The sequence below is a fragment of the Gymnoscopelus braueri genome (assembly GCF_963280865.1).
Source record: "Gymnoscopelus braueri genome assembly, chromosome: 5".
NCBI lineage: Eukaryota > Metazoa > Chordata > Actinopteri > Myctophiformes > Myctophidae > Gymnoscopelus > Gymnoscopelus braueri.
This window is the reverse complement of record NC_137606.1, coordinates 18,399,542-18,415,966: the sequence shown is the minus strand read 5'-3', so window position 1 is coordinate 18,415,966 and position 16,425 is coordinate 18,399,542. Positions and strand designations below refer to the sequence as shown.

Below are 16,425 nucleotides of genomic sequence, written 5' to 3'. Positions count from 1 at the left end.
ACACACACACACACACACACACACACACGCACACATATGCACACACCTACATATCGTTGCTGTCGGGCAGAAACCTCTTTTCTCACACGAATCACAAAAGTAGCAGACAAGTTTTGAGCTTGTAGATTTGCTGCTTTTGCTATTTTTGGATTTTAATCCTGAAAAGTAACAGTTTTGGACATATGAGGTTTCCACCCAACAGAGACAATAGGATCTTTAGTTCTATTTATAATGTACATATCTCAGGCTTATGTGAGTAAAGAAATTATGCATGTGCGCACACAGACCTTTATCTCTTTTTGTATTCTTAATGTAAGGCTCAAGCCTTACATCACTTAATGAAATTATTCATTATCTGGGGGAATATTTCACTCGTATGATAAGATCCTATACAATATTGCTTGTAATTAGTATGCAGCACAAATGGCCCTGTGGTCCAAACCAAACTGAAAACACTTCATGTAGAGCCTGTACTGAACTGTTCCAGCAACGTTATACAGTATCAACATCATTACATTTCAAAGGACATTAGATTAGAATTTGCCACACACTCCATGTTTCATGACGTTTATCATCTCCATATAGGCAGGAATCCACATGCCTTGGTAACTAAATTGTTGATTGTAGGAAGATGTGAGAGAAATTAACACTTTGAATATGTATTTTTTAAAGCAAACATTTGTTATTGTCAAAAGTCTCTACAAAATGTCTTAATTTTTCTGAAAAACTATTGTCACACTATCAGTGGTGCTCACACCTTTTCTTGTCAAGGCCCCCCAAAATTATGTTTTTGACTGCCGATCCCCATCAAATGATGTTGTTCCAGGGACCCCCCAGAAGCAAAGATTTGAGTTAAAAATGTTGTTAAAAAAATGTATGTATTCAAAGACTTGCACAAATGTTCAAGATTTTTCAAAAATAGCAGATCTAAAATATTGGTTATATGGATACAGAGTAATGGTGGATACAGAGTAATATAAGAGTAATATATTCAGAGACCGGATTTAAGGATTTTGGGCACATGCCTGGCAGGGTTATTTGGCCGCGGCCTTCCTTAAAACGTTTCCATTACACCCCATTGAAATTCTGAGCACATGGCTGTGGGTTGAAACAAATAACCAGTTCCAGGATGGAGGACGAGTGAAATTTCCCATAAGTGGATATAATGAAGATGTGTGTGTTGCTTGGCCTCAGGTTTGTGAATGACAGAGCTACATGGGACATCCACAAACAGTTCCTCTGGGGACCTGCTCTGCTCATCACCCCTGCACTTGACCAGGTACACTCAAATCTGCACTGTACACACACACACACACACACACACACACACACACACACACACACACACACACACACACACACACACACACACACACACACACACACGCACGCACACGCACACGCACACGCACACAGACACAAGCTTTAGACATCACAGTGTGATGGTTGTCATGTGTTCCACTCCATCTGTGCTCTATGGTAGGGGTATCCAAAATATTCCATCCCAAGAATCCCAGAAATTGCCATAATCCTCTGGCAAAAAAAAAAAATGCTGATCTACAAGCTCACAGCGTGTTGCAGCGCGTCGCGTTGTAAGCTTATGATCGGCTATTTTCAATAGTAGAAGATTTTTGAAAATTTAAAGGTAGGGTAAGTGATTTTCTTTAAATAAGTGTTAAATAGCTCTATATTCTGATAGTACTCATTGCTATAGAGTGTTTGTTCAGTAAAAGGAGTCTCCATGTCTCTCCAGCTCATTATTAAACAGAAAATGCATTTTCGTTTAAGTTTCAGTTTCATTTCCAATTTTATCCAATCAGGATAGAGAACTCAATCAGGATATAGATTAAACAAGTGAAATGGTGGAAGTGATGACACTAAGAAATGAGCAGGCAAAATTGGAACTGGAACACTATAAAAATTAAGCTTAAAAATGGGTACTTTCTCCTGATTGGCTGAGATTTTGACACCTACCGGAAAATGTATTTTCTGTTTATTAAAGAGCTGGAGAGACGGGGAGACTCCTGTTACTGAACAAACACTCTATAGCAATGATTACTATCAGAATATAGTGCTTTAACCTTTTAACTAAATACTTCTTGTTTTAACCCAAAAATATCACTTACCCTACCTTTAAATAGTAAAAATGAAATAAAAAAACACTAATCTTGTGAATTGTCCCACCTGGTGTCCCTCACTTTGAAAACCACTGCTCTAAGGCTTCCTATGTTCACTCACTTTGTTATCTGTGATGTTGCAATTGACAGGGAGTCACACAGGTGGAAGGCTACATCCCTGATGCACGCTGGTACGACTACCACACGGTGAGTCAACCAAAGCTACATTGATGATCAATATTTGTATACAGCTGTGGCTGGTGGAATTATGTTGTATCCTATCATTGGGGCGGACGGAAGTGAGTTTTTTTGGGATGATGTCACATCCGTCGATTCCTTCTAGCACAGTTGAGGGATCATTCCTAAGTTGCGTTAGAGCGCCCTCTTGTGGATAAGAAAAAAGACGTAGATCTACGTTTATGGAACTTGACGGTTGAATTTCAATAGACGTCTTTGGCACCTAATGTGTTGATTGAGTGATAATTACATTTTGCCAAAGAAAGTACATCTTTTATTACATTCCTTCACTATACTATATGAGTCTTGTGTGACCATTTTCAATCGATGGCGCGTTATCTGACACAAAGCTTACTGTGCGTAATATTGTCATATTATGTACTGTGTGTATTGTAATAGTGTCATATTGTGTACTGTGTTGTTAATGGCTCTCAGGCCAAGGATGTGGGTAAGCGCGGCTGGGTTACCATGCCAACACCTCTGGACCATATCAACCTTCATATCAGAGGAGGACACATCCTGCCCTGGCAGAAACCAGAGACCAACACACAATACAGGTCCACACACACACACACACACACACACACACACACACACACACACACACACACACACACACACACACACACACACACACACACACACACACACACACACACACACACACACACACATATATATGAATATATGAATATATATATATGAATATATATATGAATGAGAGACAGAGAGAGTGTGTAAGGTATATAGAAATAGATGGGTAGAGACTGAGTGGTGAGTGTTAGGAGCCTGCATCCCCCAGGTGACAGTACACTATGGGATCAGGTACATCTCCCCAGAAGGAATGTCAATGTGTCTGTCCTCAGGAAATAGGATAAATATACCTCCACCATGTACTGTACTGCAATCCACACACATTCACTGAGGCATCGTCCTTCAGCAGTCTGCTATAACCCCCTCACCTCCCCCTTCCCTTCACTCCCCCCCCCCCCTCTCTCTCCCCCTCTCTCTGCCGCTCAGTCGGAGGAATCCTTTAGGGTTGATCGTTGCCCTCAGCGACATTGCAACTGCCCAGGGTTCACTCTTCTGGGATGACGGAGAGGGAATTGGTATGTAGGCAACACACACACACACACACACACACACACACACACACACACACACGCACACTTACGCGCGCGCACACACACACACACACACACACACACACACACACACACACACACACACACACACACACACACACACACACACACACACCATTGAAGTTCAACTCCTTGTTCCGCATTTGAATGTTACAACAGACATAGACATAGACAGGCATTTAATGCATTTCTATTCAGGTTCATGCAACACTATGATTTGGGACACTCACGTAATCCTTTTTCAGTTGTCGGTGTGTGTTTGAGATTTTTCAAATACGTTTACTACTTGTGCATGATACAGTCATACGACAAAGTATAATACATGGCATTTATTCATGAAAAGACATAAAAAGATGCATATGGAGATACAAGGTTTGTGCCCCACAGCGACAGTGTTCAGTTCATTGGTGTGGGGGCCTATGTCAGACGGGGATATGAAGACTCATATAAACATCTTGTCCTGGCTCTGACCTTAACATGGGCATGAGGTAGTATCTGGAATAGACTGCGCATATAAATGTACTCATTGATTTTATCACTGAGACGTATTGTGCAGTCTTACGCACGCACGCACGCACGCACGCATGCACGCACACACACACACACAGACAGACACACACAGACACACACAGAGACACACACACACACACACACACACACACACACACACACACACACACACACACACACACACACACACACACAGTCTCTGAAGTATGCCTGTGAGGAGAGTCTCTTCTCTATGAAAGGGCTGTTTGTGTTCGGACAAAAAAAAAGAGGAAGAGATGGAGAGAATGAGGGATGACAGAGGGGGCGAGTGACAGAAACTATTACAGTAATTCCCCCTGTCGCTACCCGAATATATGCTTTCCATCACTCTTTCTTTTATCTGTTCCCTCTCTCCTCTTTTCTGCTTAACCCTGTCCATCAGCCTGTCTGTCCGTGGTGGTGTACACTCTTTTCATCTTTTGTTTTTCATTGTTGTTGTTTTTTTTAGCTTGCCTCTCACTATGCTGCTCTCCTTACCTAGATTGTTGTCCAGTTTTTCCTGCCTTCCTTTAGTCCTTGTTTGACAGCTTAACTTTAGCCAGTCAGTAAGTCAGTCAGTCACTTACTGTACTGTTGGGATTCACTCGTAGACTGTCATTCACTAGTATTTATAAGCAACAAAGATTCTGCCGTAACAGGATGTGGTGAAACAGTTTGTTGTGACGTTTGCAGATGTTACACATGATGAAAAGTTGTGACTGGAGGGTTGTGATCACAGCATGGGTCAATGGGGTATAGAACCCAGGGAGTTGAGGAACCTTCAGGTGGCTCCATTGTCTCCTAGCACGGCACCGAGTGACGCACTATGAGCTTGTACATTTTTGCAAATCTTTGAATATATATATATATTATTTTTAAAGCGAACATTTGTAAAATATTTTGTTCCAGGGACCCCCAGAAGCAAAGATTTGAGTTACAAATGTTCGCTTAAAAATATATTCAAAAGATTTGCACACATTTTCATGATTTTTCAAAAATAGCAGATCCTCAAGCGCAGATCTACAAGCGCAGATCTACAAGCGCACTCGGTGCCGCACTATGAGCTTGTGTATCTGATATTTTTTAATAGTTAAAGACATAAAAAATTACATAGACGTGTTAAATGGGTAAATTGGGACTTGACAGAAGTGATGGTGAAAGCAAGCGCATATGGCGATTAATCTTGTCTCTGAAAGGAAGAGCGGATTTTGAGGAGAAGCTTGAAGTGCAAATCTTGAATTAATGTTCGAACAGGGGCTCGAACAGGCTCAAGTATGAATCAAGGCGGAATAGGAATATAGGATGGGTGAGTCCAAGTTGGCCAGTCCTGTAATACTTGAGATTGAAGACGAGGGCGTCGGGGCTTTGAAGATATCCCTGATGATTTGTTAACTCAAAAAGAAGGCAAATAGGAACATGAATTTGAGGGTTGGGTCGAATGTTGCAGCTAAGTATTGTGATCAGAGCGTTTGGATGTAGCCAATAAGAAGTTGTGACATCAATGGATGACAACCATCTGCCTCTGTGATAGCTGCCAACTCCAATGGAAATGGCAGCCTCAGTGTACAGCTGGAGGCCTCGTGGCTGTGTGATGAAATCAGTGTAGAGGAACGACATTCCGTTTCAAAAGGAAAAGAAACCTTGTTATAGATGGAACATTTTGTCTAGGACGACGCGGTCAGGCATGGAAAGAGCAGCGGCTGCCATCCTCAGCAAGTAGGACCAAAATATCTGGCTTGAGGGATGATCATCATGGCATAGTTGAGGTGACCGAGCAGCAGGGTGAGAAGCTGGTGCGTAGAGTGCACCTCTGAGCCAGGGTGACGTTGGAAATGAGCAGCGAGATGCGTTGAAGTGGCAGAGTTGTTTGCAATGAGACTTAATCCCGGAACTCAGGGGAAGCAGAAGCTCCCCTTGTTTTCTTAGAGGAGAGGGGAACACCTTACTGTGAGTACACTGAGGTGAAGTGAAGAGATGCCAAGATGGTGGAGAGGATGACAGAGTGACTATCTGAAAGTTGCTGAAGTGGAAGTTTGCGGTTGTTGTCTTGGATCCAGCAAAGAGCTTCACTGAGCTCTCACCAATGCTTATGTTTCTAGTCCAGTGCTTTTTGTTTGTGGTTTTATTCTTGTTGTGTTCTTACGATGTACCAATTTCAATCCCTTTTAGTCTCTCTTGATTAATTGTCAAGACAAACAAACAAACAAAATATACTGTATTTTACTGTGCAGTCCTTCACTCACTCAGTCTCTTCACTCATTCTAATCTATCACCTCCCAACCATTATATATTTTTCCCTCCCTCTTTTCCTTCTTATTCCGTTGATATGTCCTTGCCATTTCCCATCCCTCTGTATCGCTGACCAACACTTATCTTGTCTCCTCAGACACATATGAGAATGGAGCGTATCTCCTGACCTCCTTCACAGCAGCATCGGTGAGTACAAAGGCCAGCTACTTGAGTGGTCTCTCCTCATGCACTCAAATCAAATGTGAATGCATGACGAATTGTTGAAAAGAAAATCTAAACCACAACCCCGAAATGAAACAGCTTCCAGCCATCTAGTAAAAATGAGTATTTTACTAATTATTATGTGAACTGTCATACTTCACATAATATAACACTTAAAGTGTTACCCTTTGTGTTGCCCGGAATTCATTTTTCGATGGCAGTGGATTGAGTGGAAAGCATGCACCAGGAGTAAACTAGGAATTATCTTAGAGGCATCAAAATGATCAAACTGACTGTTACTAGTAGTTGTGTATAGGAAGGATTATTCACCCTCCGTTAAACTAAATGCTTATTTTTTTGTAATAACCAATTGACATGATGAATCAAGAAGAGTTTATTTGCCAATAGAATCAATCCGTGGCAAAGTAAGTTATGTGCATTATATGCATTAATTGCACGTTCCTATGTACAACTGTGCAAGATGATGGAAATGATGATGGAAACAAGCAGGGCCCCAGGTGAGTTGTATGAGTCTAATATGGGTTGCTTCCAGACAGAAGCCAGAAGTGTTCACCAGGACACAGTTTGATCTCACATTGGGTCAGAAAGTCTCTAACCACTGGGACTAATTGGAACTCTGTGCTTACTGCTTGACCAAACGCAGACGTACACACACGCACGCACGCACGCACGCACGCACGCACGCATGCACATGCGTGCACACGCCAATGCACACACACATGCTCACCCACATTCAGCAGCCAAACATCTGTGGCTGTCCTCCGCCTACCATCAGGCTCATTCCAAAGCAATTTCACACAGATATAAAACAGACCCACCGCCTGACGGCAAGACAGAGAGAGTGTGTAAACGTGTGTGTGTGTGTGTGTGTGTGTGCGCGTGTGAGCGAACGCACACGCAGGTCTGGAACAGGCAAATGTGAGAAGATGAGGATAAATTGGCCAATGAGGCCAATGCTGCCTTGCAGATTAGCAGATCCTATGCCATTTTGGACGTGTGTGTGTGTGTGTGTGTGTGTGTGTGTGTGTGTGTGTGTGTGTGTGTGTGTGTGTGTGTGTGTGTGTGTGTGTGTGTGTGTGTGTGTGTGTGTGTGTGTGTGTGTGTGTGTGTGTACTTTCATCATTATACATGTGAGGGCCAAATGTCCCCACAAGTATAGTAGAATCTGACAAATTGACATTATGGGGACAATTTCCCTGGTCCTCACAAGAGAAATCGTTATGTCATTGGTCAAAAAAGACATGTGGAGTTAGGCTTACAATTACAAAAAGATTCAGTTTGTGGTTAGGTTCAGGATTGGGCATTTAGATGTTGGGGCCCTAACTTTCGCACTGCCTTACCCTTTATGCCTAAACTTTTTTGTTTTTTTTTACTATTTTGAAAAACTTTTTAAAATAGAGAAAATAGCCGATAGACACGTCATAACTATTCTAAAATGTTTTAAATAAGGCAAAATAGGGACCTTAGATTTAAGAATTGGGGGTGGATTTATGCCTAATTTATACTTAGTCGCCCGCTAGTGTTGCATGCCGAAAATAGCAAATCTACAAGGTCACAATGCATCGCAGCACAACGCTTTGTAAGCTTGTAGATCAGCTATTTTCTGATGCATGATACCTGTGTGCAACTAAGTACATTAGAGCTCGGCCTAAATAGGTTTTTTAATCTCCCAACTGTATATCAAATTATCTTCTTTTAAAATATGTGTATATTTCATTGAAAGTGTCTTTTGCACATGGATAAAAAAGTAGACGTATACTTTGAGGAATCAATAAAGAAGGCACTATGAAAGCTCTATTCAGCATGTGAAGACAACATTCTGGACTATAAAATTAACGATTGAGAACAAGACAGTCAAACATGAATTTTAATTCAATGAAAGAGATTGAAATGAATGTACTTGGCAGTGGGTACTTCAAGTCTCTACTGAAACACATTGTCAGTATAATGAATGTCTTGCTTTTGACCTAGCCTTACTTTTGGCCTTCCTCACAATATTTCTTTATCTCCACTGTTGAATAAATCCTACTCTCACAAAAACAGCAATATAATGAAATGAAATTATTATGGGATTTATTACTTTTTTGGAACTGCTAGAGGTGGGGCGCTGATGATGGCTTTCACTACAGTATATGTCAGTCAATCTGTTTACCAATTTGATCCAAACACCATGTATCAAAGGAAAAAAATCCTCTTGCACTCATTTTAATCACAAACGTTGCAGTGGAATTTGCTGTCCGCCATCATGAGGCCATAATATCCACTTGCACAAATAATATCTCAAAATCTAATGAGCAGATTACCATGAAACTTACTGGGCACATCAATTTCAATTTAGTTATTTAGCAGACGCTCTTATCCAGAGCAAGTGTGAAATCCTCATCATGCTGATTCCAGGATGAGCACTACCGATTTTGTTGACCCCATTGCTTTTCCACAAACGCCACCCTTCGGCCAATTTCCAGTTGGAGCAGCACAGACTCTAGGGGCTGTTAGCAGGGCTTTTAGTATCTTAGCCTTGTTTTAATGTTAAGTGAGTAAATGGCACCCAGCATTTCGAGTTTGATGTACCCGCCCAGCCTCCAATCAATATCTCCCTGGCTATGCTCTACCCTCCTTCTTTCATTTATCCCCTCTCCATCTCCCTTTTTCTCTCCATCTCCCTAAATCTGTTTTTTTTTTCAGAACAACTTGTCCAGTCATGTGGAGTACAATGGCCTGGCTCCAGCAGACCGCTTGACCCTGGGTATTGTGAATGTGTGGGGGGCAGGCACTGAGGAGATCAAGGAGGTGATCCTGACTGACAAGGATGGTACACAGCACCGCCTGCCCCCAAATCACAACCTTGTTACTCAGGTCAGATGGGGTTTTGGCTGGGTACACAATTGTTGCTACATGTATTATTAGACATTTTTCACGACGGGCACATCAAAACATTGTGATGGACGATGGCATTGTCCTATTGTGGATAGGACTGGGATCAATTTGCTTTGCAATTTGTAGATCTGGTCTAGAGCTGATTTGGAAAAAAAAAGTCTATGTACATGTTTGTATGTGTGTACAAATTACCTAATACAGTAGGCGGTGCCTAGACTGGATCTGAGCATTGGGCAGTGATAGAAACCGGACTTTCCACGGAAAGCCTCGTGGTGGCAGGTTAATTGTGGATTATTTTGATAAATACATGGTCAAATGCCCCTTTCCCATGTCATAGTCAATGGGAAAGTCAGTCGAGCTCAGCTCTGCTGAGCTTTACTTAGTTTTCCACTGCAGATATGATCCCCTCAATGTGTATAAGACATAGACTGTAAAAAAGAATGGACAAAGCCACACCATTGGTTTCAGACCGTAAATGAAGCCGATTGTTCAGGAATTTCAAATCCGCCATCTTTCTATATCGCGTCATATCCTGCACAATGCAACCAGACCAATATTGGTTGGGTAGCTTGTCAATCAAGAGCAGGGGCGGGGAATGAATGCTATTGGTTGTGTAGCTTGTCAATCAAATCATCCCGCCCCTCCTAGAGCAAACCCTACTTTATCGTGACTGGGACCACAATTTACCAAAACACATATCATGATGATTGAAAGAAGACTTTAAACTAGCGACTGGAAGCATATAGTATTTATGACAATGTTTATTAAAGGAGTAGTTCACCCAAAAAATTACTTATTTTCTATCAATTGCACACCCCATGAAGCCTTGAATTCATGGATTTGTTTTTGTTTTTGTTTCATTCCTAAGCTAATAATTTGATTCCCGTCTCCTACCGACTAATGTATTCGGTAGGAGACACAAAGTAGATTATTTGTGTCTCCTACCGGAAATACACACGTTCATCAAATTGTTGGCTTAGGAATGCGACAAAAACTAAAATAAATCCATGAATTCAAGGCTTCATGGGGCGTTGTTTGGGTGAACTCCTCCTTTAAGGTAAGAAAATCAAGTCTAAAGTTTGTCAAAAACCCACCCACTTGCATTGAGAGAAATTCTTTCTGACACCAGCAGGGGTAAAACAGTGAAACTACAGGCCATGCATATGAACTGTCACTTGAACTCACTTCATTATAGACCCAATTTCAGAACAGGAAGCTGCACCCTTGGTATAAGAGCATATTTACAGACCGTTGTCCCAATTTCCACAACAGTCACGTACCCCTGCTGTATTGTTATCGTCCGCCCATTGAATATTGAATATTTCCATGTCAATCAAATGTCAAAAATCCCCAGGTTCAACCCACTTCCCCCTTGCTGTGCCTTTGGTTCAGTTCACTGCTGTCTAAACCACTGCCGTCATGCAGCGGTCACCTTGTTGTTCTGTAATGAATATGAGTTACGGCTTCTAGAAGACCGGAGACAGCAAGTGAAAAGGTGGTCATCTAAAACCCCTCTATCATTCAGGCTTGATGTTTAAGTTGGAAAAAAAAGGAGGACAGAACGAATCTAAGGGGCAGAATGTGACTATGCAGCTTTCACCTAGGTCCTACAGTATCTGAACTCAACTCAAACACTCAACTCAACTTCAACTTCACTTCATCTGTCACATCTCAAACTTACAGGCGTAGAAGAGTGACTTACTTGACTTAAACCCTTTTGCTCTTTGGGGAGCATAGGTCATTCATGAATCGAGGTGTAAAAGACTGGGTGAATTTAATTTATTTTCTACAAGCTACCCACGAATACTATTTGCATTTAAATAATAAGGACAGAGTGGGCCTACAGTACCTCAGTCTCTTGTGCAAATAAAATACATCACGTATAGCAGCAAATATCAAATATTATAGGGGTGTAACGATACATTTTAACAGCGATATGATACGCATCACGATACATGGTTGACGATACGATACATGGACGATATTGGTTCATTCATGGCGATCGATACAGTAACTATTGTGTGAATCGTGTGGAGAGTGCAGCTTTTTTAAGGGAAAAATATATTGTCATGGATATAAACAAGTAAACTGGCAAATACATAGACATTGCATTTGAACACATAATATGTGTAATATTATGGACAAACCCGCACCTTGGCATGAACACAGATTACACACATGTATCGATAACCAAGTGTAGCGATATGAAATGGAAAAGTAATTAAACCCCTCTTTCTCTTACAACGCACAAGTACTTAGTATCGATACAATAGATTATTTGCATTACAAAACGATTCGATACAAACGCGAGGCGTTGTGAGCCTGTAGATCTGCTATTTTCGGCTAATGTTCCGCATCACACAAAGATTTTGGCGGACCACCTGTAGTTACGTCGAGGATCCCCTAGGGGTCCCGGACCCCCTGTTGAAGACCCCTGCCTTAGTGTGTTTGTCCGGCATTTTATACATGTGTTATTACCTGCCTGATGGTAGCGGCGTGAACAGATTGAGGCTGGAGCGGTAAGTGTCTTTAATGAGCCACTTAGCCTTGTCTACACACCGCCTGGCGTATCGTATATGTCCTGGAGGGAGGGAAGCTTGCCTCCAGTGATGTGCTGGGCCGTCCGCAACACTCTCCCTCTCTCTCCTCTCCTCTCCTCTGCTCTCTCCTCTGCTTCCTGTAGTCACTGATCAGCTCCGTTGGTCTTCTTAACGTTGAAGGTGAGATCGGACCTCATCCCCTGTAGGCCAGCGGTTCCCAACTTCTTCTGGATCAGGGCCCACTTGAAAGGGCCACTCTTAAAAGCGTTCACAGCCCACCCATCTGACCGATGGGCCGCGTTCATTTTCACCGTGTTCATTTTTCACAATCAATCGATTGTGTTCCCAGGTTGGTTCAATGGAACCAACATAGTATACTTATAAGTTCCTATTTATCGGTATCCCAATGAAAACTAATTTTTCAAGACGTTTTAAAGAAGACAATAATATCCTCATGGCCCTCTATTGGGCCATCTCATCGTTGTTGATGATCAGGCCCTTCAAAATGCTTGGATGATTTCAGCTGTGTGTAGCCACACAGTCATGTGTGTTCAGGGAATAGATGAGAGGGCCCCCGTGTTGAGGGTCTGTGGATCTCATATGACGCTGCCCATTATCACCACCTGGCCTGACAGGAAGTCCAGTATCTAGCCACACATGGTCGGGTGCAGGCCCAGATCTCTGAGCTTGGTTTCGAGCTTGGAAGGAACTAATGTGTTGAATGCTGTGCTGTCATGGTGCAAGAATAGCAGTTCTCCTCTCCAATTGTTTTGACGATGTGCACATTGCCTTGGGTGCAACTTGATTTTATGCAGTATCCAACATGGCAGCCGTGTAAACAAACACACATGTCATTCACAGCTAAACGTTGCTCTCAAGAATGTTTTTGAAAACATTTGAAGCGAGAAATATACAATACGGTAATCCAAAATGTATTCTATTTGATCCACTACACTTCCTTGTTTTCCGAGGCGACCGTGTCCACCCAGCGCACCACTTATGGAATACTCTTTCATTGCCGTAAGCAAGGAAATACTTGGTTTTGTTGTTACTTTTGGGTCAATGTATTCATTCTTTTAATAAGTAGCCGTATAATAAGCGGGATAGTTGTCAGCGCTCTGGTCGTTGTTGAAAAATATCCCCCTTCAGAATGATTAACCCATTAAGACCTGAGGCGATTCTTAAAAATGTTTTCTAAATCCCAACAGTTTAAAAAAAAAAAAAAAAAAAAAGTGTTTCAAGATTTTACAAAAATAGCAGATCTACAAGCTCATAGCGCGGCACTCGGTGCCGCGCTATGAGCTTGTAGATCTGCTATTTTTGACTAGCCAAAGACATCTAAAGTGACACAGATGCGTTCCAGATCTTAACGGGTTAAACACCTCAGTTATCGCCTCAGTGTTTAATCATCCTGTCGGGGGTTATTTTTCAACGACGACCAACCCGCTGATAATCATCCCTCGCAGGTGAGGGTGAACAGGTTTCCAGTCATTCAGACACGTTGCCTTGGACTGTTTGGGGACAGGCACAACAACGGTGGCCATCTTGAAGCCTGCGGGAACAACAGCCTGGGAGAAAGAGAGTTTGACGATATCAGCAAACACTCCCGCCAGCTGCTCTGCGGTCTCTCACGTGCGTCTGAGGAGGCGGCAGCCCGTGAGGCCGCCAGGGCCTGTAGCGTTACGGATGTGCACCGCTTCAAGGCTCTGTGCGCGTCGGCCTCCGAGATGTTTAGTGGGCCGGTTGGGGCCGTTTACCTTGAAACCGAGCGAAAAAAGGTGCAGCTGGTTTTCCCTCCAGCTCTTAGACTTATTAACTACCACATTCCACGCCAGAGTTTCATCTCATAATGTACTCACCAGTGCCAGCGTTTTATTGTTGTTTTTTTTGTTTTATTCACGTCGCCACAGACCAAGTTAAATCCGTTAAATCCGCGCAGTCAACTCTTTGTAAACACACAGCCGATCCTTGTGAGTCGACCACCGAAGACCGCATGAAAATCTGATCCGCCATCTTGTAGTTACAACGGTTTATGTTAAACAGCTATCAGCGACGAGAAAAACTACAACCAAGAAAATGGCGGATTGGTGTCATCTTTAGAATGGAAGTGGATGGGATCGGAAAAACCGGATCCCGGATAATTCCGTTTCCGGTGGTGCTACAATGAAATGTGTCGTATCGAACGAGGCTTTAAATAGGTTTGCGTAGATATACGCGACTGGCACTCAATGTGTTAACATACATTATCCTAAACACTACATGCTACCAGGGCTCCATACATGTATATTCATAGCCTAAAGGTCCTTACACACCGGGGCGAATTCTTCATGCGAATAAATATATATTTTTTTAAAACCTTATAAAGTCAATGCAAGCGTCCACATCAGTTTCGCGAAGCGAAAAAGCGTCTTTTAATTATTCGGAACGAGTCCGAATTTTGCGTATATTCGCATAATCGTCGGTGTGTAAGGACCTTAAGAAGGAGGAAACGGGCAGTGGTGGAAAAAGTACTCAAATTTAGTAAACAAAAAAAAAAAGCAAAAGTCCGGAATTAAAAATATACTTGAGTAAAAGTGCCAAAAGTAAAAGTACTAATTTTTCAATTTTTCAAATGTATAAAAATATTTTGAAAATAGCAGATCTACAAGCTTATGATGCGTCGCATCGCGACGCATTGTGAGCTTGTAGATAGGCTATTTTCAAATGGCCGAAATGTATATAGGGCTGAAGTGGTTAATGTATGTTTTGTAATAATAATCAAAATCTACAAAGTAACTAGTAACTCAAGTTTTCAAATAAATGTAGTGGAGTAGAAGCAAAAGTATTGGAAATTGGAAACTCAAGTAAAGTGCAAATACCTCAAAGTTGTACTTTGAGGTATTAGAAGAAGGGAGATTAGAAGGGAGAGATGAACACTGTGCTAGAAGGAGAGCTATGGGGGAGGAGGTGGTGGTTGGTACGAGGAAGAGAGCAAGTTTGAAAAGCGATGACATTTGTTCCCTCTCTCCCTGTCGGGGCAGTGATGAAACACCCTTGTCCCGGCTGTGTACTGTACTCAACGCACTTATCAGCAGCGTGAAAAGTGATAGCTGCAGCAACTCCATAAATAATCACTGGAGAGGATGGCCAGGAGACATAGATTTATACCTTTCAGCCAGAGGACAGACGGAGAGACGTGGGGGGAGGCAGGCGGGCGGGTGGAGGAAGGAAGTCACAATGACAGAAGAAAGGTGTGTGTGTGTGTGTGTGTGTGTGTGTGTGTGTGTGTGTGTGTGTGTGTGTGTGTGTGTGTGTGTGTGTGTGTGTGTGTGTGTGTGTGTGTGTGTGTGTGAAGAGGCCTTGAAATAAGGACGGAAAGGAAGGGATGGAGAAGTGAGGAGGGAGAGATATAGCATGTGGATTTGAATAAGCGACGTTTCATTGCGAGAGGATCCATTCATCTCCTTTACTATTTTCTGAACGGAGGAAGAAGCTGATCTGAAGCTATTTTCACTATTTTTTTAATCGTTTTTGGACAAGATACACATGCATGTATGAATGTATAAAAGAAAAGGAAGATTAAATAACTTTGTGTCCTTCTCTATGTCTCTTTAGGAGCTGATTGTGAATGCTACGTCGCTGTCTATTCCTGTAGACCAGCCCTTCAGCATGACATGGAAGACTGGCATCTAAACAGCAACAACAAACACTGAATCATTTATCAACAATAGCAACAATTTTTGTATCTATATAAACCGTGATTCCAATACTCAATTTCTGTTGGAAAATGGGCATGTGATGGGTCTCAGAAGATGAAACATGTGTATATAGTATCATGATGTCCATTTTTGGTAAAATGTTGAATAATGACAATGAATATTGATTCAATATTAATATGTATTTATAATTATACCAAAATGTCTGACCTTTCAGTGTTGAGAAAGTTTACAATGTGTTATTGATCATTTATAGCGAATAATACAATTGCATAAACATTTGAAATCTGAAGAGTTGAGCCTTGAGTTTGTTTCTTTTGTATTTTTGATGCTTTGTCCCTTTCGACCAAAGACAACATTCCTATAATCTTTGCCTCACCAGTGAATACATAAGTTTAAGCAACAAAATATTGACGTTTTTTTATTCAAGGTAGTACTAAACAGACCAACAGATCAGTGCAAGTGTTACCATAAAGTGCAGCAATTTTAGGAATATATTCAGAGATTCAGGTAGCCTGTATAAATTCAAGGACCTTCTGTAAACTCAAGCACAGGTAAAACACAATACTTTCAAGTACACAATACTTTCCAGTACATTCCAGAGAAATAAAAACAATGTCTTGATTGACCTTTTTGTCCAATATCCTGTATAAACAAACCATACTAACAAAAACAAAACTCTCTGTTGCTTCGAAGGCCTTAACAATACCAACAATTCAGTTAGTCCATATTGATTTAAAACAATCTTCAGTCCAACTCTCCCTCAATATCCTTGGCCAAAATAATAAACAGACCACCGGTCTTGGTGCACCGG

The 16,425-nt window shown here is 41.8% G+C and overlaps 1 protein-coding gene across 1 annotated transcript in view; it reads left to right on the top strand.

The window, feature by feature from the left end:
- Positions 1 to 15,588, top strand: part of si (sucrase-isomaltase) — a gene marked incomplete at both ends in the record, with an annotated part of 124,416 nt that extends 108,828 nt beyond the window's left edge. The window contains 8 exons of the mRNA XM_080429099.1: positions 1,195 to 1,279; positions 2,268 to 2,324; positions 2,790 to 2,911; positions 3,375 to 3,463; positions 6,414 to 6,463; positions 9,185 to 9,355; positions 13,383 to 13,694; positions 15,511 to 15,588. Of these exons, the coding sequence (XP_080285225.1) occupies positions 1,195 to 1,279; positions 2,268 to 2,324; positions 2,790 to 2,911; positions 3,375 to 3,463; positions 6,414 to 6,463; positions 9,185 to 9,355; positions 13,383 to 13,694; positions 15,511 to 15,588 (964 nt within the window). The remainder of the gene's footprint in view (positions 1 to 1,194; positions 1,280 to 2,267; positions 2,325 to 2,789; positions 2,912 to 3,374; positions 3,464 to 6,413; positions 6,464 to 9,184; positions 9,356 to 13,382; positions 13,695 to 15,510) is intronic.
- Between the last annotated feature and the right edge of the window lie 837 nt (positions 15,589 to 16,425).